Source organism: Pieris brassicae, chromosome 13 (genome assembly GCF_905147105.1).
Source record: "Pieris brassicae chromosome 13, ilPieBrab1.1, whole genome shotgun sequence".
In the NCBI taxonomy this organism is placed as follows: domain Eukaryota; kingdom Metazoa; phylum Arthropoda; class Insecta; order Lepidoptera; family Pieridae; genus Pieris; species Pieris brassicae.
This window is the reverse complement of record NC_059677.1, coordinates 3681350-3707598: the sequence shown is the minus strand read 5'-3', so window position 1 is coordinate 3707598 and position 26249 is coordinate 3681350. Positions and strand designations below refer to the sequence as shown.

At 35.9% G+C, this 26249-nt stretch overlaps 1 protein-coding gene across 3 annotated transcripts in view; it reads left to right on the top strand.

The window, feature by feature from the left end:
- Positions 1-26249, top strand: part of LOC123717909 (ATP-binding cassette subfamily C member 4-like) — a 68790-nt gene that overhangs the window by 6034 nt on the left and 36507 nt on the right. For 2 of the 3 annotated variants that reach the window (XM_045674171.1, XM_045674170.1), the window contains exons 5-7: positions 16000-16131; positions 19103-19310; positions 21107-21329. In XM_045674171.1, the coding sequence (XP_045530127.1) occupies positions 16000-16131; positions 19103-19310; positions 21107-21329 (563 nt within the window). The remainder of the gene's footprint in view (positions 1-15999; positions 16132-19102; positions 19311-21106; positions 21330-26249) is intronic. The other variant, XM_045674172.1, reaches the window with a different exon arrangement.

The window sequence follows — 26249 nt, the reverse complement described above, 5'->3', positions numbered from 1 at the left end:
ACAACATATATTGAACGACGCGTTTAATATGAAATTATTAAAAACTTTTTCATCGCATAGCTTCAATATAAAACGTTATTCAATCAATTTTTAATTAAAACTAGAACTACTGTTATGTAATAATTATCTGTATTATATATATATAAATGATATTTCCCTATTTCCCTATTCTTGGTCCTATTTCCCTTGGTCACGGGAAAAATTTCAAAAACGGTCAAAAATTAAGATAAGTGCCCGGAGAATTGGAAAATTTAAGAATACTTAACCACCATATTAAGTTATCCTGACTTTTGTTAGGATAACAATTTTTTTCTTCAGCGCTTTTACTATTCAAACTTTTTTGTTGTAACCTTATAGCGTTTGACATAACATTGCAGCAATTATCGTCAAAGAGGACGTAAGAACAATTATTTTCGTTTAAAAATGCTTTGATCGGAGTTATTATATTGATAATCTACATCGACAGGACAACGTCTGTTGGGTCCGCTAGGCTATATATATATAAGTTGCTCTGCATGATATTTAAAGCGATTATATATTAAACAAAGTATAAAAGTGCCGACTGCAGCGTATCCAGGGCGCCAACGCATACAAAAAAATTGATTCGGTCCAGCCGTTTCAAGACGAATTCACAGTACAGTAATATATATATGTAGCTGCCCCCGCGAACTTCGTTCCTCCTTAATGTGGTTTTAGTTGCCTTAATAGAGAAAGAATAATTTCACTGCATTATTGTCACTATAATTTGAATTTATTTACATTTCGGTCTAAGTAACACGTGGTTGAATTTCACGGTATTTCGTTTACTACAAAATAAATTTAATTTATACTTTAGCCTCAATAACACGTGGTAATCATGATATTGAATTGTAGCTTATATGACACGTTTGTCGGTTTACCATAGCAGTGCCATCTATTGATTACTTACTCAATCCAGTCGAAAAGTATCGACATTTGTTAGAATCTTTTGGAGTTTACAGATAATTGTGACTGTCAATTAGTTAGACAGTTAATTATAGACAAATAATTTGCAATAAAATAAAATTACGACTATAATTAAAAATCTAAGCTATCCTATCTCAGAAGTTGGACCAGACTGCTCACGGTGTGCAATTTAATTTAAAATCGGTTAAGTAGTTTAGGAGTCCATCGCGGACAAACATCGTGACAGGAGATTTATATATATTAAGATATATATAGGGTCATCTGTACTATGATACTTTGTTTAATATACAATTCGCTTGAAATATCATGCAGAGTAAAGTGTGTCGAGTTCGCTAGTTCAATGTTGAACGCAATTCAATTAATTTTTAACACAAATAGAACTTAAATAATAAATACTATTTTGTACAATAAATATCTGCCATGCTACAATTTGCTCTATAGACAAGATATCAAAATTAGTTACAGTTATTGTATATAAGATATTTGGTTTTTTTTCCTACAAGTTTACAAAAGCGTGCACCTTCATATGAACTACATACATTATATTATGTTGATTGAATATATATGTCTTAGTAAAGTAGTTAAATCAGAGAGTTAATTGAATCTCTAGTCAGTTAATTAAACATCGAGAATTAATCAAGTCTCATTTATTACGTAGTACGTCTAACATTTTGTATATGATAAAAAATAATTATACTTAAGATATAGCCAATCATTTACAAAAGGGAAAAATCGATAAAAACATATTCAATACATTCACTACGTAATACCTATTTGGCTTTGTTGTGTGATGGTGTGAAAGTGTGGTGTGTGTATGGATATTTTTAACAATCCGTTCAAGCATATTCCGATAAAGCTTCTTTATGTGATATGTGTGTAATTACAAAACAATTTGTCCTCTGCCTATCGGGTATTTATCAATATTTATTGATGTAATTGTTTTTCATGCAGCATAAGTATATAATAATGAACGCACATTTCTGGAGTTCTGTTATGAGTGATTCTTGTATATAATTGTCTGAAAGCGTACAATAGAAATACAGTCAAAATCAGTTGTTAGGGACTACTCATATTTGTTCGTGAAAACCGATAGTCGTAACAGCCGATGACTTTGTTAATTACCTAATACAATAGAATTCAGCCTGGACCTTTGATTTTGGTCAATATAACCGGTATGTTGTTCTAAACGATGTCGTCGTAAATTATTATTATATTTTAGAGTCATCATACATTAGCTTATATGTATAAATAACGAATGTTTAAAACCTATATGTTGTGTGTGATATCAGTTGTCCAAACGGAAGTCCTAGCCTCAGTATATTGCCACATACTTTTCTGGACGGTAAGAGCGTCGCTTTGATGGATATTAGTATTGCTAGTAAATACAAATTAACCATTAAAATATATATATGTTTATTATGGAACATAAGATACAAGTATCACCTATTCCACGTCAATAATTTTAAATAAGTAGAATCCCTATTCATCGCCAAAGAAGACGTCAAAGAGGGTGTAGGCTGAGAGAAAAAGCCAGCGTAAAAAACTCTCGGTATAAGCAGAATGATTTGAAGTCATGCAGGCTAACTTAATAATTTATTGAAAGGTCTTGATAAAACAATGTTTACTAAGAAAATACAGTTCTAGGCTTAATATGACACAAAATTAAGAACAACTGATATGATGGGTTTTGTTACCGGTACTGCTAATATAATAGTTTTAAGGTACCTAGAAATCAGAACCGTTCGATAATAAATACATTGCCATTGTGATTAATAATTGAAGTTATAAAAATTGCGACGGTAGGACCATTTTCAGGCGCCGGTCAAGATAAATCTGTGGCACTATAAGGAGGGATGATTAGCGTAAACATACGACAGCCATAATCAGTTTTGGTTAAAAAACTGCCTTCACCGGGGATCGCCATCCTTTACTCCGTACTTCGCTCACTCCAGTGAGCTTCCGTCCTGCCCTTCAGGCTATCGACCACCCCGCGACTTCCCAAGCCGAGGTTCGAGTCTCATAGGAGACCCCTTGCTCTAGCCGCGGGATAAACGCCAATTCAGGCCGAGCTTAGCTGAAAAGACCCTGAAGGCTAACAGCGAGATACCATTAAAAAAAACATTAGTCTGTAAATACTAGACATAGACTGCTCTGTCACTTAGCGATGACAACTCCTACAGTTGGTTCCCCTAGGACCAACTTCAAAAAAACTTCAAGTTCAATTCAAGAGTTCATATTCGGTTTTGTTTGTTGGTTGGATGGAATTTAACTAAACATTCGTTCAACATTCGCATTCTCTATGGTTGAACAGCTGGCAATCGCTGTCCTCGTCTGACAAATGATGTTATGCGTTAACTCTCTTTCACTCTACCTCAACTATTTATTATTGACAGCCAGCAACCCTTATTTGCGGCCAGATTAAACTACGCAAACCATATATGACAATGAATAGAAAAAATAACTTGCGAAAGAAAAAGGAATTCTTCCCAAGATTGGTACGCGAAGCCATTGCAATAAAAAAAAACACCCCAATTTCAATAAAGAAGACGGCCTAAAATTTTCAAACACCTGGGATCTAATAATATCCAAATTAAAATCTCAAGACAAACAAACCGCGAAAATAGAGGACGCCGTGAGTAAAAACTCTTCATCTTTTAGTCGATATCAACTCCGGGGAAATAAATACAGATAATATAGCTTTCTCTACAGCTGTGATACTTTTTGACATTTAACACAGTCTTCAGTCACCGTGACCACGCACGCTGTAAAGCACGCGAAACGTCGGAAAAATTATGTAAAATAATTATAAGTTTATAACAATACCTAGCTTCAATCGGTTACAAAAGTGTTTTCTTTAAATTAATAGAAAAAAATAGCTTCAATTTCATATGTAATTGATAAATGTACGTTATAAACGTATAAATGTATCGAATTTATCCTATTTGAACATGGTTGCGAAGGGGGCGGCCAGGTGCGCAAAGGCAACCGTAATTTTTTAAAATCTTTATGTAAATTGCCGTGATGTAGATGATATTGTATTTAAAAAAAAAGAACCAAATCTTATCCCACAACTGAATTAAAAATACTAGTCGCCAAATTTGTTAGGCAACTTGGTTAATTTTATTCTCTTAATTATATTCTCCTACATATAAAGATACATATAATTTTGTTTCTTAGCAAATAACCGATGAACACACTAAAGGCCTTAAAGGAAACAGATTTACAATTGACAAGCGTGTGATGTATAGGCAAATAATCTTTGTGACCAAATAGGCAATGGAACCGCAAACCTAATGAATGAATCCCTATAGCCCTTGGTCACGGCATCACGCGTGAACGGCTGGAGCGATTTCGCTAATTCTTTTTTTGTTCTGTTTGTTGTTGTGTTTTTTCAGAAATTACCTATCCGAGACCATCTTCGGAGAGAACCTTATGTCCATGTAATAAAGATCAAATTGCCACTTCAAATACGAAAATCTGATAAGAGTTCATGCCCAATTCAGGTGAATGTCCCGTAGGGTTATGATAACGAAGGTGATTTTTTATTAATATGTTGAACTTTTAATTGATAAGTATTGATTTCGTTTATTAAAATAATACATTTACCTGGTTGTTGACGTTTGACAATTGGCCTATGACACTTAATGCTTGTTTAGGTTCGGGCCCTATCTAATAGTAATCGGCGCTTGCATACACAGGTTGATAAGGGACAAATTATTGGTATACTAGAATTATATATGAACGATGTTCTTTATCCAATACGGAGGGTTGACCATATTGTTTCTACTAAAGAAAAGATAGTGGGGAAAACTTAACTACTCGTCTATGTCAAAATTCAATACAGTTTTGAAGTACTTAGCGCCGGATCTTGTTTCTGGATAAGACTTCCCTGTTCTCAAAGCCACGAAAAAAACCCACGTAGTCCTGGAATGCGAGGCTGTGGATAAACAACGTGCAGAAATCCTCGGAGCAGTGTGGTCGCTCCTTGAAGCCTGTCAAGCGTCCAAGAGACTTCTGTGTTTCTGGAAGGACTAAGTGCGGAAACTGAGTCCACCAACCTTACTCTTAAAGCCAAAAAAACCATCGATGACTCTTACGCACTGAGTTATCGTCTTGATGCGGACAAAGCCACGCTGTTACCGTGTCCTACCTCGGGAGACTGCAGGTGGTGCCTTGGGGTTTTAGTGGGTATGCATACCAACGCGTCCCACATAACCCACCGCCAGGCAAACGTGCCGCGGGATGCGTAACGCATTTCCCCTTCAAAAAAAACATGGCAGTCTTCGTGAAAACGTATGTATCAGTTGAGTTGACTGTTTGTTTAGTTTATGATTTAGCATTAAAGTTATTATTAGTGACCGTTGCGTACCATCTGTGCCGCGCCCTTTAGTTCCGGTTGGCCAATGTCATTATTAACGATTTCACTTGAAGTTTGCCATTTTACGACGTAATATCATATAATAAAATACTTTAGAATACAAAAGTAAATAGTACATTAATAAGAATTACTAAGGTAGTAGATTTTACAATGGAAATATATAAACGTGGAAATGGGTACATGGTAAGAGGATACAAAAGTGGAGCAACAAAGTATTAAACTGGTGCCCAAGGTTCAATGAACGGAAAAGTGGAAGACAATTTAGAAGGTAGATAGACCAGGTTAAGGAAACAGCAGGTACATGCCAGAGAGTGGCACAGAGTAGACAGACATGGCGGAATTTGGGCCAAAAATACACAAATAAATGCTTAGGAATTAATACATGTTTTTTCATATAAAGTTTCCGAAATAAAATTATTAATGAAGTACCTATAACAGTGGGCTTCGATCGTGACGCATCTGGGTTTGATTACCGATGATAAAATAAAAAAAATCCGTCTAAGTTTCTATGGCATCTGTAATGAACACTGTTGTCCGAGACTTAATTCGAAGATCCCAAATATCCCAAAAGGACGGAATTCAACATACAATTCTGGTCCATATGCTAAGGGCTTAGTACCGAGAGCGACCTATGACGAGCCTTGAATGGTTTTAGCACCTGATAAAATTCTTCTGGTCTTGTTTAGTCAATTTATTGACAGCACAAATGAGTTATTCAATGTGTCAGAGCGTGTCTAGAGTTTTAACGGGGTACAGAAAGTCAGTCGATTCACTAGATAAAGATTCTTAATAGATATAGGTCAATTTATGATTTACTACACAAAAGGAATTAAATAAATTGTGATAAAGCGGGGTAAGAGGTAAAAAAAATATGTTTAATAATTGGAACATAAAATACAAGTATCACTTATGCCACAAGATAGAGAGAGAAAAAGCTCTTAAAATAGCAAATCATACCAAATGGCAAACAACACTTACTGTAAAACAAATATCGCAAATTTATTAGAAGTAGCCTGTCTAGCACTAGTCCCAGGCATTTTATCAACTGGATTATAACTTTGTAATAAGCCTTTTTATACAGCTTTTCTTTAATACATTTATTATAAGGGATAAAATATCCTCTGGAATTTTATTGAAGAATAGTATTCCTATTCCCAAAAAAGATCTACTAACTTTAGTCTAGTACGCGGAAATTGCAGCCTTCGTTCCGAGTATTAACATTGAGCGTTTGTTCTATTCTAGTAAACTTATCACTATTTTTACTCTACCCTCAGAAACTTCAGACAGCAACACATTTTTATATACTCAATCGAAGAAATATTTATGAATTGGACTGTTTCTCACATCGTACTCCAATCTAAAAATACATAACGGAAACGTCATTGTATATCGTAATATGAGTCAACGAGTTGTGTGAATGCCAATATTCAATAGAGATGTCTGTTGGATTTTACTAAGCTTGGTGTATTAGGGCTAAAGATTTTAAATGATTAAGAAAACACGTTTTGCTTGCTTTACAGCGTGCGTGGTCACGGTGACTGAAGACAAAAGTTGTTGAATGTCAAAACTATCACGTACTAGATACTTACTACTACTAAGTTTATAATAATAATACATAGCTTCAATCCGTTTAAAAAGTGTTTACTCATTGTGTAAAAGATATGTTAACAAAAGACAATACTATTTTAAATGATGTGATGACAGTGGCCTCAAATTATTGCATCTAAGGTAAATAGTTGGACATCTACCAGCTGCGGTTACACATCACCGTGACGACGTTATACCCTGAAAAATGTTAACGAAGTTATTCAGGCTAAGCATATATACAACTTCTCGATAAGCCAATGGGTTTTCGGGCCAGCCAGTGAGTGTTAGAGTGGTCGAAAATCCTTTTTTTTTACGTCAGAATTTTTAATTTTTTTTACGCATATCCCTACGGTATTTTACACCAGCAGGGATTATGTGGGACTCAGACTTAATAAACCCTACCCACTAAAACCTGACGGATGACTTCAGCTCGCCAAAGGGCGAATGAAGGTAACAGCTGAGCCCCTATCCTTACCTCCGCCAAACGCGAATGCGACATTACAACCATGACTCCTCTCACGCACAAATCTTGAAAATCTTCACTTAGGGTAGACGTGCGAAAACACGGCGTCGCTGCCCAGGTCGTCGTTTCCTTACTGGCGGAGCATCTGAATCATTTTCACGCTGACGCTCCGCATTCTCTTTCTGACTCATGACGGCCTGGTCGAAAATCCTCCCTTTAGGTTGAAGGAACAGTACTCTACTTCCCCAACATTGGTGTCCCCGAGGTGATCACTTTAGGGGGAGGATTGTAGTGACACCTAAAATCTGCTCTAACAAATCACTACTGTGACGTCATACCCTGAAACGCGCTAGCGTAGTTCCGACCGCTGGGGATATATACTTCTACGGCTAGTCTGTAACAGTAACTGTAGTCGTCCTGCGATTGGCCCTTCAGGTGATTGGCCAGCCCGTGACGACTCAAGCCGAGATTCGAGTCTTGCAGGAGACGCCCTCGCAGAAATAGCCCGAGTTGAGCTGTCAAGGCTCTCAAGGCCATCAGCGAGAATCCATTCATAGAAAAAAAGCCTTAAACTGTTCGAAACGAGTACAATATCCAGTGATTAAATTAAATTCATGTCTTCATTCATGTCTTTATCGAAGCGTTTAATGCGAGGAATGAATCTAATGAAATTAGAATTGATTTTTCCACGAATGATGGAAATTCTGAATCATATTTTCTAACGGTATATTTCTATATATATAAAATTCTCGTGTCACAATTTTCGTTCCCATACTCCTCCAAAACGGCTCGACCGATGCTTATGAATTTGTTTTATGCATATTCAGTTAGTCTGAGGATCGGCTACCATCTCAAACCCAACAAAGTGGTAAGGGGTGTCCACCTCAAGAGTTTTTTTTTATTTTTTAGAAAAAAAAATGTATGTATTTCTATGACAGAGCACACAAAAATACATATAACCCTTAATTGTCACCCACCTACGATCCACCCCTATTTTTACTATAGTAGATAAGTTATTTTTATTGAACAAAAAAAAATGTTACCTGGAAATAATATACACGGCAAAACGACGTTTGCCGGGTCAGCTATATATAATTAAGTTATAGCAGATTTGGTTTTATCGTTCGAATCTCATCCCTGAGGTCGCAGGTTCAATTCTCGGCTGTGTTCCACTGGAATTTATATGAGCATTGTGCAAATGATGACGAAAAAAAACTGAAGCCCAGGCCTAACCGGTTGTTGAGTTACTGTTTTTATATATCACAACTGTACAAATTCTGGAAAAACATGATAATAAGAAATACTTTATTCAAAGCCAAATATGAATTGCAAATATTCTAAAACTACGAATTGCATGAAAAGCATTGCTTTTCTTTTTTATACTAATACTAGCTGATCCGGCAAACATCGTTTTTCCATGTATATTATTTCCAGGAAACATTTTTTTAGTTCAATAATAATAACCTATCTACTATAGTAAAAATAGGGGTTAATCGTAGAGGGGTGACAATTAAGGGTTGTATGTATTTGTGTATGTTGTATCGTAAAAGAAAACAAATAAAATTGTCTAACAAATAAAAAAAAATGTTTTTGGGGTGGACACCCCTTATTACTTAGGGGTTTGAACCATAGATAGTAGTCGATAGACTTACTGAATATGCATAAAAAAATTCATAAATATCGGTTGAGCCATTTCGGAGGAGTATGGGAACAAACATTGTGACACGAGAATTTTATATATATAGAAATATAAACATTCCTCATGATAACATAAAAAATATATTGAATCATCATTCTACCTAAGACGGCAAAAATCTACTCGGATTGATTATATTTTATGTTAATTTATAATTAAATGGCATTGATTTATAGCACGTTTAAGCATTAATGCGACATCAGTATTTTATGTAATATTTATTCAGAGCACTTAAATTAAAAAAAAAACTCTTTCATTTAAGTATGTTATTTGTATTATATTTCGGCATTTATAAATAAATACACTTAGAACGTTGAAATCTATCTCTTATGTTGGTAGCTCATGGCGTGGTCAGCAAGGAGACATCTGGATCCAGCCGCCTCTGTACAGATTTGTGGACGATGAGGCCTGATCGGTCCATCTGGTTGGTAAACGGCCTTTTTGCCTTCTGTGTTACAAACCACGATCAGTTCACAAATCGCAAAGGGCGTTAAGGAGAACTGGCACTAACACTCTTTTAAATCTTCAATTTATTTCTAATCGACTTAATTCTCTCTAAGCAAAAACATTGCTTGTCTATGCATATTCTACCAAGTCTATAAAGAGTCTACCTGCGTCGTTTCATCACCGTATTAACTCAAAATATCATTCGCATTACCTTAATGGGTGTATGTATGTCTTTCACGGTGAATGAAGCGGTCATTTGACATATTCTCTTGCGAACTGAAACTGAAATTGTTTAAAAAAGAGCATATTTAACCCACTAAAATGGGTTTCCCTGGACAAGGTTAAATTTTTGAATTTTGGGCATCCCGTTGACTCATTTACCATGTAGGATAAGAGATCCTATAAAAAATCGCCAAGACATACCACCATTACACCATGCTCCTCATCAAACCTTAAAGCAATAGACTTATAAAAAAACCAGCTACCGGCATCACGCAAAGATGATTCCTTATGAACTCTTTGGTCGGAGATAACATCTTTTAACCGACCTTTGACCTGTATGTTCATACATATTTCGTGTCCAAACATATCTAAAAACTAGTAGTCATGTCGAGGTGAGATTTTCTAAAATTATAAATGAAGAAGGCACTGTAACACAACACACGTTGAGTATGACGTACAGACCCGAGCGGTAACGTAACTTCGGCTCTGTAGATCGAGAGCAAACAACGTTTATGGCAAGAAAACCCTTGTTTTTTTATGTAATAGCAGGCAAACGCAAGCAAGAGGCTCACCTGATGTGAAGCGATACCGCCGCCCATGGACACTCACATTGCCAGAAGGCCCGCAAGTGCGTTGCTAGCCTTTCAAGAATTGGTACGCTCTTTTCTTGAAGGACCCTAAGTCGAATTGGTTCGAAAATAGCCTTGTTGTGTTTGCTACCGCGGCTAATAAATGGACTACCCAATCAGATATTAGATAGCCTAACGCTAACCAGCATAAACAGTAAATTAAAAAAACTACTTTTAAATGCAATTGTCGCGTTAAACAAGACTGCTATGGTTAAATTTATACAAACCACAGTGGTTTTCTAATGTAACAATATCACGATTTTATTATACTATTTCGTAAAATAAATTTAATAAGAACACAAAGACATTTTTGGCCAACGATTTAATATTTAAATAATTTCTCTAAACATTGTAAGAGAGTAGTATGTACGTATAATAGTATAGAATAGTATAGTATACGTATGCTAAATATAGTAACAACACGAGTTTTGTTGGAGCTTGATTTGTGGCGAAATAAGTGCTGTTAATAGTATGATGAATTGGATTGAATTGAAATGGCAGTGGCAAGTGGGTAGGATTCTCATCTGATGTTCATGCCAAAAGGCACGCAAATCACTTGCTGTCGGCTCTTTAAAGGACCTTAATTCGAAATGGTATAGCAGCACCATAATAGTAAAGTTGTAGGTCCTGGGTGTTGCGCAAGGTCGTGAATGAGCCCTTCATTAGCTTTTAATCATGCGATTAGTGGTTATCTAAAAATTACTCAATGAAAGGGGGGGGGGGAACTTCATTTATAAGTTTTATATATGGCCAATAGTTCTGGACGGCTTTGAAGCTTGGACAATTAAAGATGATATACGCCGGCGTTTAGAAACGTTTGAGGTGCTATCGTCGCATGCTTCGTATAGGCTGGATCCAGAAGGTTTCGAATGTTGGAACGTCGAAAAAACTTATGCAGAACGTTGAACAAGGGATAGTTGCCCCAGCCATGTTGCGCCATCTTCTTTATATATTATTCTTATGTATATTCTTATAAGAGACAGATGGCCAGTACCTCTAGTAATAAACAGAGAGTGTATATATATTAATATTCCCCCCCCCCCCCCCAACAAATAATTCAAAAAAATCAACCTTTTCAGGTCAGCCTCAGGTTGTCTGTGTCATGATCGTTTGTTAATATAATAGACAAGTAGGTGATCAGCCTTCTGTGCCTGGCAAGCCGGTTTGCTCACGATGTTTTCCTTCACCGTTCGAGCGAATGTTAAATGCGCACATAGAAAGCCCATTTGTGCACAGAACATCGAACCTTTAGGGATGATAGTAGCGCGCTGTAGACAACATCAAAAACTTACAAACTACAGTTATCAATTTGTATAATAATTACTTTCGTTCGATTTGTGTGTATTTATTTTGTATGTATGATACGTATCTGGCAAATTGTTCTTTTGTTTTTCTAAGTACTGAGGCCATTTGACGGACAAGGTTTAAGAATTGATGACATTCTATTGTCATTCTCGGTCATTACAATTATATATGATATAATAGTTTTCCTTATTTTATGGTTTGTTGAGCCTTGGGCTATTTTAATGATAAATACACTGTAGTGTATTTGACGGTGTTTATAAAAAAAAAAACATTGACAAGAGAAAAAATATAACATTACTGATGTGAAACTTTTTTATTGGCGTTGTAAAAAAAAATTACCGTCACATTTTTCGGTTTCGCGCCATCTTTTTCTTGTCCCTACCACGGTTGATTCAATGAGATTAGAAGTCATTAATAAAAAAAGTATAATAACGATAACAATGATTGTAATAATCCTATTACAATTTATGACATTTTGTAATAATGTATTAATAATCTAACAAGTGCGTGGAGGACGTTATACGATTTTGACATACGGGATTTCGCCCTTTCTAATTTTTGATAATTTATGTCGTAACAACCGCGTATCTGTCAGCTGTAATTTGTAACACAGAGCACATATATTAATTGTATTATTATCGGTCATTGAATAATCGTAAATCGTTAATTGATAGATCTAGCAATATTATTCGAATAAACATACACAAGTATTAAGTGATTTGACTTTGACGTTAATTAAACTCTGTAACATAATGACAATGGCAGATGACAGGAACGCCATTGCTCCGGTATTAGCATAAAATATAGATTAGTTTTATATCAATTTAAGCAAGATATGAATGTTCGTAATTAAAGGATTTGTGTCCATGGCCAGTAGTATCACGTGAAGTATGGTGAATGTTACTTGTATATAAAGCTTTAAGCTTCTTACAAATAACTTTAATCCCACCAAAACATTGCAAGTACATATGTACTTGATAATATTTGAGCCCCCTATAACGCGATTTCCGTCCCCTGTATCACGTGGTATCTGCGGTAAAACGCGGTGATTTCGCAAATTATATTTCTGTAATGAGTGATGAGTGATGATCTATTAAGTACATAATTAGTTTTGCGCCTGTTTCAATTGTGTGGTTTTTAAATTAAAGTAAATAACTTTATTAAATTCGTCTTCTGAGAATATTCCAACAGCGCGATTTCCTGTATTCGCGGTCCAGGTCCCAACTTCTAAAACTACTTGTCAATGTCCTTGGCTTTGTTTGGACATATGTTTTAATGTTCGCGGTTTTGATATTATGTGTACAAAGTACTACTAGTATAAAGTACTTCTAAAATAGTAACTAATATCTAGTCATCATCAGTATTATTCAGTCGCTGTTCTAAATGTTTATCAGTTATGACAAAGCGATGATTCACCACTGATAACATGCTGGAGCAAAATAATAATGTTAATAGAGCAATGAATATATGAAGCATGAGCTGGGATTGTTTGGCAGTTATAGAGTACGTACAACCTTACCGTAAACCTTCCTCGTAAATCCTTCTAGATGTTGGTCGCAATAAATACAGTGCAGTAGCGTAGCGAAGGAATTGTTTTTCTATAATATATAAGCTATGTATATGCTGACTTTCGTCGGTGTAGAATTTCTACTTCTATATTTTTTGATCTCTTATCCAGCTCTTCAACTCTTCTCTATACCTTAATCTCTTATCAAGTTCTTCTCTATCTCTTTATCTCTTATCAACCTCTACAACTCTTCTCTAAAACCCATCATTAACCAAATACGGGACTCACATTTTCGTTTCTGGACCTAGCCCTTCGTGTTGGGTTTGAAAGTGCGTTGCGTTGGTCATTTTGCAAATTTATAACAAATATTTAATATGTATGTCTGATACATGATCCCTTTGGAGTTGTGTTGCGAGATGGGGGTCTCTCTGCATCAGCTTCTACTGCATTTACCGCTCATAGGAGTTGGTCCGACTAATACCTGCATCTGAGTTTCATCAACGGACTTCAAGGCAATATACAAAATACCATCCGTATCATCTCGACATCCGTTAGATAACTGAGCGTTTCTTTATTATGTGGAACCAGCTGTGCCCACTTAAGTATTTCCGAACCAATTCGACTTCGTCCTTGAAGAAAAGAGCGTACCAATTCTTAAAAGGCCGGCAACGAACTTGTGAGCCTTCTGGTAATGGGAGTGTCAATGGGCGGCGGTATCACTTAACATCAGACGTACCTCCTCCCGTTTGTTAATTATTCAAGAAAATGCTATTTAGAATTAGTACAAACTTAGTATAACTAAACAGAATTTTTAATTAACCTTGCGACTTAGGAATTAAATGTATTTAAATGTGTTAGTATCCTATTTGGGACTGGGCGGTGTAACTTAATACTGTGTGGCCACTTGTTTGCCAATTGTTATATGAATGTAAATTGTTTAAATTATACGCTATAAATAGATTTATTTCATATTTTAAAAGAAAACTACGCAAGTATAAACGAACCTTATGTCTGTCCAAGCAAGATTAATATTGCATTGTAAATTACACCTTAATACGTACAGTGCCACATACTTTTCTTGGCCAATAAGAGCGTTGCTGTCATGGATATTAGTATTGCCAGTTAATAAAAATTAACCATTATAAGGGGAATAATTTGAAGTCATGGCTAACTTCATAATTTATTGAAATGTCTTGATAAAACAATGTATACTAAGAAAATACAGTTCTAGGCTTAATATGGCACAAACTTAAGAACAACTGTTATGATAGGTTTTGTTACCTGTACTATTAATATAAAATCTTTTAAGATACCTAGCATTTTTTATTAGATGTCGGTAGTAAAATTAGATATTGTACGCATCAAAACGGCGAGGGTAGTACGAAATTCAGCCGCTGGCCAAGAAAAGCATGTGGCACTGTGATAGAGTGTTAATTCACATCACGAGCAATCTACGTTACCGACACGGGCCTTTCTTCTTCATGAATAATCATAAGTCAATAGCAAAATAAATTCCTGTTCAGTTTTCGAGTATCGCATACGGATAGACGCAAAGGACAAAAAGTTAGACATGTCGCGCGCTTTGTAGGCATTATCATGATACAGTATAGACACTGAAGGGACAATCTTATGATGTTTTATGTTGTTAAATGGTGAGAAGAAAACATCGATAATCCATGACTCCAACTTATTGATGGTCAGCAACAGTCTACAAGTGCAAGCAATCCCATTTTGTAAACAAAAGTATCTCTTAGAAAATCCGCATGCATCATGCCGAAAGTCGAGTTTATTGCGGGCTTGGATAATAAAGCGACTAAAGAACGTACACAGCTGCGCAGTTTTTTTTATTATTTACACTTCGTTACACTACAATATTAAAAAAAATTAACATAATTAAATCAAAAGGAGGGCAACTGGCGGCCTTATCGCTTTCGAGCGATCTCTTCCAGGCAACCACTATGAGTAAAGAAATTTTTTTTTTACTAATTTTAGCAACTTAAAAAGTACTTAATTGTTGTCGTTATTAAGAGTGGATGTAATGCTATGTAAAGTGTATCATTGTATGAAAGACAAGCTAAACTAACCAAAGCCAATTTATTTCGACGGGAGTTTGTCATTAAATCGAGGGACGATATATGGAGTTTACACTGAATCAGCAGCGGTGTTCGTAATTAACGTTTTTGTTCGACTGACAAATCCGATTACCACGAAAGAGTATTTTATTTCCTGCATTGCACAAATAACAATGGCTTTATATTGGTTATTTTTAAAATCAGTTCAGTAGATCCAGTGATACAACCTCTCAAACTTTACCTGTTTATAGTACAGTGTTACGCCTACACAACTATCAATCCTAGTACCTGTTTGAACTGTTAACTATTCGTTTCTGTTAAATATACCCCTCAACAATACCACCTTACCAACTCTGTAAACCAATTTGCTGACTAGGCTAGGGTGGGTTGGGTTTTGAAAATTAATATAGCCAGTAGTTACAGAGTGTGTTGGTTACATATACATTTCCGCTTAAGATATAATAAGTGTCCGCCATCTTTATGAGATTTTTTCAACTTATGATAAAATTAAAAGATTCTAGAAAAAGTACCGTGTAATTAAATTGAAATCAAGCTGTTTGATCAAATGGGTGGATTATGGCCGCTAGTTGAACGGCGGTGTTTAGTAAAGAGGCTAGGCAGTTGATTGAACGGCTAATTAAGCTGGCTGCGACATTCTTAGCTATAGCATATATATCTTTAAATATTTAAAAGTAAGTTTTATTGAATAATTTCTCAGATTTGTATTAAAATATATTTTGTCCTCTAGTATTCAACAACCAAGACTGCTTGGCATATTCATCGGTCACTTCAGTCGGGAGCATGAGATGTTTATGCACAAACGACTTTTGGAACTGCGTAGTCAAGTTATGAGAGCGAGAGATACTCCCGCTAATATTACGTAAATATTTCTTTCCGTAATGTTTTGAATAGATAGAAGTTTCTAGAAAATCGTTAGTGGACTGAGTAGTTTAATTTGATTTTAGAACGTAGTGTTCGTATGAATACTTTGTGCTTTTGAAGTTGTGGCGTTCTTTTTTCAAATTTCGCGTAGATTTTTTAAAACGTTTCTATTTCAAATTGTAGTTGTTTTGTTTTGTAATTTAGGTTTTTTAGTATTCTAATTTTAAAAATTGTCTTTATTATTACCGGTTATTAAAGTTTCTAATGTTATAGCTTACCTAACAAGTTTTATTAAATAGATGTTATGTTCCATTTTCAAATTCAATATAGATTCGTCATTTCGAACGTTTTTTTTCTTCAAATTGACGTCGGTAAATTATTTCATCAGTTATTGTCAAAATTACGTTTGTATATAAAAACATTGGTAAGTATTTTAAATGTTGTGTTTATTATGTCATATCTCAATTTTATACGTTTAGGTAGATTTGTTGATAATAATATTTTATTTTTCATCAGTACATAAATCTTTTTTTTAACTCTTTAGAATTTGCATTTCAAATTAGAATAGTTTTAACACAGAGTCCACTGTGCATGTACTTTAGTTGATTTTAATTACGATAAAATTAAATTGATTTAAATCAATACTACAATACTTTTAATGGTTCATGTTTTAACTAAGGTTGGAATATATTAATTAATTTTCCGTTTCATATCATTTAACTGCTACACTATTTTTTTTTTGAAAACCAATAGTTTCCTAGTTAACGTATAAAACGACACATACAAATATTTCTTTATAACATTGAATGCTGATGGTATATGTATAATCAAAATTCAATAGTCAAAAATCATTTATCGTATAGGTAACACAATGTACACTTACGAACGTCAAAAAAAGAAATATCCATTAAATGCTCCTAATTTTATATTTACTGCCAGTTCTCTATACAAGAGCGTAGAACGGAAGAGAAGAACTGGCAAGAAACTTTCCGCCACTCTTTTTAATCGCCAAGTTGTTTTTGTATTACACAACGTTTGTAAAGAGCTGCAAAAATAACACCATGTTCCACATGACATCAGCAGGAGGCATGGTGAAATAGGATCACGCACTTACATTCTCGTGGGAACAACACGCAAATACATAGTCGAAATAACTAACATCACCGCATACACGAATTCAAGCACGACCAGTCACCAATGCATGGCATAGATAATTTTTATCTATAAAATGTTGACACAAGTGTCGCTAATTGAATTCATCGATTTTTGTTATCGTTTGTTTACTGAAGCCTACTAAAGCCGATTATTAAATTTACCATTTGTTCGGACGACCTAAAGATATTCGTTGCCATGGTAATAAGCCATGACTAGTAGAATGATGCGTGTAAGTACGTCATTTTTGTTTATATATTTGCGCACGCGTAGCCTCACACACGCATACTAGAGGTTACACACACATGACACGTTTTGTTTCGAATGAAGTTTATTATGATATGGACGTCGAACAATATAGTTTAGAAAGGTGGAAGCCAGATGTTGTTCCTGTGGTTCAGTCTCTACCAGCTCGGCGTGCAGATAGGTTTCCGTGGCCGTGACGGACGGACGTTAGTCGTAAACTCCACGTGTTTCATTTCGAGATTCGGTTGTTCAGATAGCTTCTTTCGCCTAGTAACCATGGCAACAAATACAGTGTTCCATATAAGGTCGCGGAAACGAACAACTACATTACTAGAAATAGATTTAACTTCCTGTGTCGTTTCCGTACTTCCGCTATGGGGTATTTTTTAGATTTTTAGGTCTAATTTATCTCATCTCATCAGGTCTCATCCCTGAGGTCGTGGAAGGAGAAGGCAAACATCGCCATCGGCATGACTTTGACACGTGACAGACAATGTGTATCCTCTGTAGCCGTTATTAACTACAATTTACCCCCCCCCCCCCCCCCCTTGTCAGCAACAGTAAGCAAAGCTCTCAAACATAATAGTACGTATAAACGTATCGACAATGTGTAAAAAAGTAAATAATTACTGATGACGTACCTAATGAGACAATCAAAGACAATCCCCCCCCCCACCACCAACCCCCTTTAATATATTAAAACCAGACATAAAGTGGTGGGAACAGAAAGTACGCTCCAGGTGATGTCTTACTGACCACGACGCTCAGGCATGAGCTGCCGATTGAAGAAAAGAATTGCCTGGATGCTTCTTCCTTACGGTAAAGGCTTACATGAAGACCTGTCAATAAAATTTATTGAAGAAACGGTTGCCATCTCAGGCCAAGCGCTACTGGATTATTTTTTATTATTTTATATGAGGTACTTAATATGAAAGAGTTGCACTTTGTCATCAGACATCCGTCATCATTCTAGTCTTATTGGCTCGTTCTGATGTGTATCTGTAATACACTTTTAATTTAAGACACAGTTGAAGTTTTAGAAGAAACATCATCCATCATCCAATGCCTCATTTCCTATTTACCAAAGTTGGTTTAAATCGAACCAGTGGCGCTACAGCCAGCCAGACTAGACCTGGAAAGGTCTTCAGAGTTCTGTATCTTGTTGACTAATCTTGTGAACACACACACGTTTTCATAGGCAAGAATGAGCCTTCTGTGCCTGACACACGTCGACTTTTGGGTCTAAGCCTTAAACTTATCGTGAGAAAACCTTTCCTTACTAGCCTGGATGAGATTGCTTGTTAGCTTAAGTTTGATGTATTATGTTTTTCTAGAAATCTAACGAAAGTGTATGTATTTATGTTAACAAATAAAATGTTAGTTTAGTATTGTAAGGATAGTGTATGTTTGTGTATAAATAAATGTCCATTGTCACGGTCGGAGTTTGAACCGCCAGGGTTGAAGGTCGCGCGCTGTAGCAACTAGTTGCTAGTTGGCCTAGGCCAACACTAGTTGAGCAGTGAATTAATAAAACGAGTTACTTACCATTCAATTGATGAATTTTGTTACAGTATAGCACAGCCCGTCTTCCTCGGGAAATTGGTGGAGTACTACAGTCCAGATCAGAAGACCATGAAGCCTAAGGAGGCGTATTTGTACGCTGGCGGTGTGGTTATCTGCTCAGCATTGAATGTGTTTGTGGTGCATCCATATATGATGGCCATTCTTCATATGGGGATGAAGTTCAGGGTCGCCTGCTGCTCGCTTATATATAGAAAGGTAATGTTCTTTTGTTCTATACAATTCTTAAAAGGCTGGTTGTCGAACGCTCTGGCATTGAGAGGATCCAGGGGCGGCGGTAACATTTAACAGCAGGTGAGCCTCGTAGCATAAAAAAGCCCGTGGCTACAACCTTTTTAGGTCTGGGCCTCAAGTTTTTGTATCTTGATTCATGTTCATTGGTCAATCTAATAGGCGTGTAGGTGATCGTCCTGCTGTGACGCGCACAGTCGACTTTTGGTCCAAGGCAAACCGGTTTGCTCACGATGTTTTCATCCAACGTCGAAAGTCAATTGGTGCACTGCCAGAATCGAACCTACGTGCTCAAGATGCGACTCGTACGCTGAAGCCACAAGGCCAACACTGATGTTCTCCTATAGATATATTACGAAACCCTACTTTTTTTCTGTAAATATTTCTTGTTGATCTGTAATCCAAATAAAAAAGATGTATCGTATTACAAGAACTTGCAAGTCACAATGAAGTAATGTTTCCGAAGTCATTGTTTTCAAATGATTCATGAGGAAAAACGTGTTTTGTTATGTAAAATGTCTACTAGATGGGCACGCAGCTCTCGTTTTGTTTATGCAAGAACGCTTACGACGAAATTCTTTACGCGTTTAGTGATTTTATTCAGTGGATATTGTTTATTTAAGTACTTTATGTTTGTTTAATACTATATTTCCTTAAGGTAACCTGTATTTATTTATTTGTGCTCGGCATAGTGATACATTGGTACAAGATTTTTTTTTACTGTGACAACCATTTATAGGCAAACGTAGTTATAGTACGTTGTACTATCTCCGGTAAACTCTCTCCTTTAAATCTTTGCCGTACAATAATTATTTCCACATCATCAGAAATCGTGATTCATGTGGTTTACAACAGAAATATACAGTATTCATAACGTATATAATAATAATAATAAATAAAAAATTTTTTTCAATAGCGCCTTGCAAATCTACGGCACTAGAGCCTACTTCAAAGGGAACAAAATCAATGGAGAATGATTCCGAGTCATTATTATTTTCTTCCACCTATCCTGCAGCTTAGGAACGTGAGACGGAGCTTACATAAGTAGCATCCCCGTCAGATCCTCTTGCTGTTTGTGGGTTTTGTACCCATTGTCGTATATGTCGTCCTCGAAATCGTTTGATTATTATACTTGCTATGATTGCGATAAAAATATCTAGACGTTTAAAGTCTCGACTGAAAACAAATAAATAAATCAATGGCGCTACAACCATTTTAGGTCTTGGCCTCAGATTTCTGTATCTGTTTCATGATCATTTAAACTAATAGGCAAGTAGATGATCAGCCTTCTGTGCCTGACGCACGTCATCTAAGGCAAGCCGGTTTCCTCGCGAGGTTTTCCTTCACCGTTCGAGCTAATGTTAAATGCGGACATAGAAAATCCATTGGTGCACAGCCGGGGCTCGAACCTACAACAACCTACACCCTACAACAACCGCATTGGTGTTCGAATTTAACATATCATTATTTTATTATTCTGTAAAATAAATATAACTTCAGGGTGTCGGTTTTTTGTGACGGTGTGCGCGCGCATCGTAAAAATTTCTCTCATCATTTTCCCCAAACGCGCTTAAATAAGTATAACTTCAAAAAAAAATGTTTTGTATAACTAACTTCAAGGTGTCGGTATTTTGTGACGGTGCGCGCGCGCATCGTAAAATTTTTCTCTCATCAGTTTTCCCTGAGGCGTCGAAAGAAGTATAGCTCCAACAATTTATTGTGCACTGTGCAACAAATGATCTAAAAATATTTTTTGGTTCCAGTCTCTTCGTCTGTCGAAGACTGCTCTCGGCGAGACCACTGTGGGTCAAGTTGTGAATCTCCTCTCGAACGACGTGAACAGATTCGATGTAGCCATCATCTTCCTGCATTATTTATGGATTGGACCCCTGGCTACCGTCATTGTCACCTACTTCATGTGGCTGGAGATCAACTGGGCTGCTATTGTCGGAGTTGGGTTTATGCTGGCGTTTATACCACTTCAAGGTGAGTGAACTTCTGGAGCGATTTTAATAGGTATCTCGAGGGTCGCAAACTTGAAATTAATCAATAAAGCTTTTCATAAGTTTGATTCTAATCCTTGGTATTCCTTGCCCACTCTACGTCCTTGCCGAGCTGATAGCAAATGTCAATTTAGAATCAACAAAGTTTTGAGTTGAGTTTGTTTTAAAAGGGTTGTTCAAAAAATAATAAATACAAACTACATATAGGCAAAAAAGATTCGTTAAAAATATCGCGCTAAGCACATATTATTATAATTTAACAGTGATGCAAGACTATAACTCTTTGGCTTTTTCGTGGGTTGTGCAACATAGAAATGGTTCAGAAAGATGCCTTAGGGAAATTGCTATATTAAAAATGTCCAGACGTTTGAATCCGGGACAGGTCATGTAATAAGATCAATATATCGTTTGCCCCGGGGAACAAAGTCTTAATTATTACCACTGTTTTAATGTTTTCTCATTTTTTACTTCCTTGAATGATATAAGTGATTTTTTCTGTCTATAAAGACAGTAATTTACGGAAATTATATTGTGACCAATGTTAGTAATACTCATTTACCTAATTTTCCTTTCCTGAAATATATTTTAAGGACGGCAACTCACTCGCGAGCCCTCTGGCATTGAGAGTGTCCATGGGCGGTATCACTTAACCTCAGATGAACCGTGCCTCCTGCCCGTTTGCCCCCTGTTTAAAAAAAATATCGCATCAACTATAAGGAAAGTTTATATTGTAATTCTACCAAATAATCATAAAAAGTTAACTATCAAACCGAGTAAAATAAGTTGGTATTAATAGAACTCCTTTTCACCAAGGTCACATTTCCGCGAAAAGATTGGTTATAAGTTATTACGTACTAGACAGTCGTCAAAATTACCGTCGTAATGGGACGGCTACTGTGTCGTCCGTAATTATGTTTAAACGGTGGAACTTTGGGGCAAGACTTTATCACTTTATGAGGTCCTAGGCGTGTGAAGTATACTAATTTACACCCAAAGAATTAAAAGATTTCGTGGAATTTGCAAGAGAAAATACGCTCGAGAGAAAACTTATGAACCGTGACAATGATTAGTCGTAGTGGTTTTTTTTTTTAATTTATTTATTTTGACGCCATCATTATATCTTCTCAGTTACAACTAATGCGATACAATAATACATACAACGACTATCGTACAGTTAAAAAACATACCAGATTTCAGTTGTCCTATCTAATTTCTTCCCTGGGCCAAAGGCCCAACTAATGACAAGGCTTATTAGTGAGTTTGCCGAGTAATCCAAACTTAGTATTGTCTTTTATTAACATAGCATTTACACATTTAGAAAACACTTTTTAAACGGATTTAAGCTATGTATTATTATTATAAACTTATAATTATTTACATTTTTTTCTTCAAAAACCCTTCATCTTTTAGTCTATACCAACTCCGGGGAAATAAATACAGATAACACAATTTTCTCTGCAGCTGTGATAATTTTGACATTCAACATCTTTTGTCTTCAGTCACCGTGAACACGCACGCTGGAGAGCACGCGAAACGTCGGATTTAAAAAAAAAATTAAAGTTATGTAAAGTTTATAACAATAATACATAGCTTCAATCCGTTTTAAAAGTGTTTTCTTAATCCAAACTTGCTAGATTTGACTGGAAATGCGCTAGCCGTCAAAATTCAGCGGCTCAATTGTTGTGTATTGCCTTTCTTGTGGTATTTTTTAATACCAGCTTACATATCAAGATAAACCAAAGGATTTGTGGTTGAAATCAAAACTTTACGCGGTCGTTGATCCTTCGTAATGTCAAGCAGGGGTCGTCGTGTATCGAAACATTGTAATAGAAAATTTGTTATTTTTGACGTAATTTAAAAAAAAGGAACAGTGTTTGCCGTGAGCCTATTATTTCTAAGGTCATAATAATCACGGCGTTGCAATAATGTAATTTTCTGGGCGCATTAACATTCGGTGAAGGAAAATATGGTGGGGAAACCGGCATGATAGACCCAGATATCGGCGTGTCGGGCACGGAAGGCTGCCTATTAAGAAAAATATCTCTTGATAAGACAAATAACAGCAGTCGATAGCGTGCGTCAGGCACATGATCACCTGTTTACTTATTAGATTAACAAACGATCATGTAACGGATACAGAAATCTGAGGCTCAGACCTAAAAATGGTTGTAGTAGCGCCATTGTTTTTTGTAATACTAATATTATACAAAGATTGTAGAGCAACTATGTTTTTATTGAAGGAAAGTTGTTATAGCGTATTTCCATTAACGCATTGATTTGATACGATTAAACAAAATAGAATATCAAAAATTCTAAATAAATTTGTTTATGTATTTATTATTTACTTAACAAATACTCGATAAATTAAATAAAATCTATGTGCATTATAAGGTAGTCCTCGGTATTTGGAAGTTAAAGTCGCTTAAATGTCATTGCTTGTGGCGTAGTTATTTCGACTATGTATTTGCGTGTTGTTCCCACGAGAATGTAAGTGCGTGCTCCTATTTCACCATGCCTCCTACTGATAGAGGGTCTTTGACAATCTGAGACAAGTCTTTGTTTTTAATATATTTTATTATTATTTATAACTTAAGATGTCATCTGGAACATGGTGTAATGGTTGCAGCTCATTACAAACATTGTGTATAACAAAAATATTGGCGATTAAAGAGTGGCGGAGAGTTTATTGCCAGTTCTTCTCTTCCGTTCTACGCCCTTGATTTGAGAACTGGCAGTAAATTAAAATAAAATTTAATGTATATTTTTTGACGTTCATAAGTGTACATTGTGGTAGGTGTACCTATATGAATAAATGATTTTTGACTTTGACGTATTCAAAACAAGCAGACTTATTTTCAAAAATTGTGAACAATTCTATTTAATTGTTAATACGTAATAATAAATTACGAATTTTAATCAAAATCTTATTTACTTGAGTTGTTAAACAAACGCTTGTTATTTTGAATTCTCGGTAGGGTAGGGAGTATTACGTATCGAATTTCGGGGGGGGGGGTTTCCCCCTCTTGTTACGATGCGGAGCAGGGATTGAATTACGCGTTATTGTTAGTATTATTTTTGACTTTCTAGTACTTTACACCACATAATGGTAAGTTTTAGGTATAAAGAGTCAATGGGGGTGGTCACGAAATGTTTTACTATTGGATACAGAAAACGTTACGGTGCGTTTCATGAGGGGGGTTAAGATTGAAAATTGCGACACGTAATACTTAAACGCCCCCTTACTTGAAAGTTACCTTTGATCCCTTGAGTTTTAAATTATCAAGAGTCAGAAGTTGAAAAAACATCAACTCAACAAATATCTCACGAAATATAGTTTTTAATCCACCCAAAAAACTTTTACTTCTATTATTATTATTATTTGTTTCTATTGAGTATTACATTCTTATTCTTCTTTGCGACTGAGGCGCAAACTAGCTGCTGTGGTCTCTGGCAGAATGACCAGCGCTGTGGAACGACTCTGCTCCTCAGCATAATGCTGAGCCAGGGCTAATTACAACCACAGCACACGCGCAATACACATTTTTCTTTAATTTTTTTTTAATATTGTTATTTTATGTGAGTCTGTGTGTTTTGTTAGTAATTAATGTTATGTCTATTTTTTTTGACACTGCGCGTATATATTATAATTATATAAAGAACTAGACTACTTATTACATAGTTTATATATAATGTATGTAAATACCTCCTCCGCTGTAAAATCTACAACTAAAAAACCAATACATAAAGAATAAATAAATTCCTGTCCCAGTTTCTTACATAAATCAGTTTAGTATATTTAAAATCGGACGTACCTCGAGTTTGGTTCATTAACCTAAAAAGATTTATCATTTATTCCAAACACGTTTCTAACCTGTGTGAATTGTATGATAATATTAAATACTAATCTAGTGGCGCTAAAACCTTTTATTTGTCTCATCATCCGTCTCGTTCATAATTTTTATTTAGACAAGATTATCAGTTTTTGATGTTTCATTGATTTTTGAGATACACCAGCGTAACGATGTTTGCCTTCACCGTAGAAACAAGTGCTAATTGTTTAGTAAATTCATGTGGTACAGAGATAAGGCTTACGCCAGCCACGAATTTCATCATCAGACGTGGAGACAGAATAGAAAATTCTACCCGTAACACCTCGACCTCACCTCGTTCCATACCTGAGTGTGTAAGGCAAATTCTGGACACCACTATGTGGAACCAGCTTTTCACTGGTGTATTACCGAACCAAAAAGAGCGTACCAATTCTTAAAAGGTTGACAACGCAATCGCCAGCCTTGTGAGTGTCTATGGGTGGGCGGTATCACTTAACATCAGATGAATTGCCCCCGTTACAATAAAAAAAACTAGGCCTATACGAAAACATCTCTTCAAATGTGCTCTAAATATTTAAGATAAGAGTCCAGACTCAGCACACGCTGATTCTCGTACATTCAATATGGTTGTGACACTCTTCTCCGAACCCTTGTGGTGCGTTCCGACCTCGTTGTTATCCACTGAACTGCTTCAATCTCTGACAATCTAAGTGACTGAGACCTATGTTTGGTGATACCTGGTCGATCCGTGTTGGGCTCCATCCCCCTTGGTCGCTTTCCCCCCATTTTCCTGGTTATTATAGTCAAGGTTGTCAAGAAGTTTTCGGGTAATTTGGCCGGAATTTAACAATACCAGAAATGCCTGAAAAACTTGGAACTGAAACCTATCTGTCCAGGGAATACGCAGGATACGTTGCCAGGGTAGGAAATGTTTGAAATGTACCCGATACAGAAACACGACCATATTTGTTTGAATAAATTTCAACCAGCAAGGCTGACCTTATTATATTTTTATTTATTTTTTTTATTTATTCATTTGGGAAACAAACAGATACATCTCTAAAAGTAGAAGT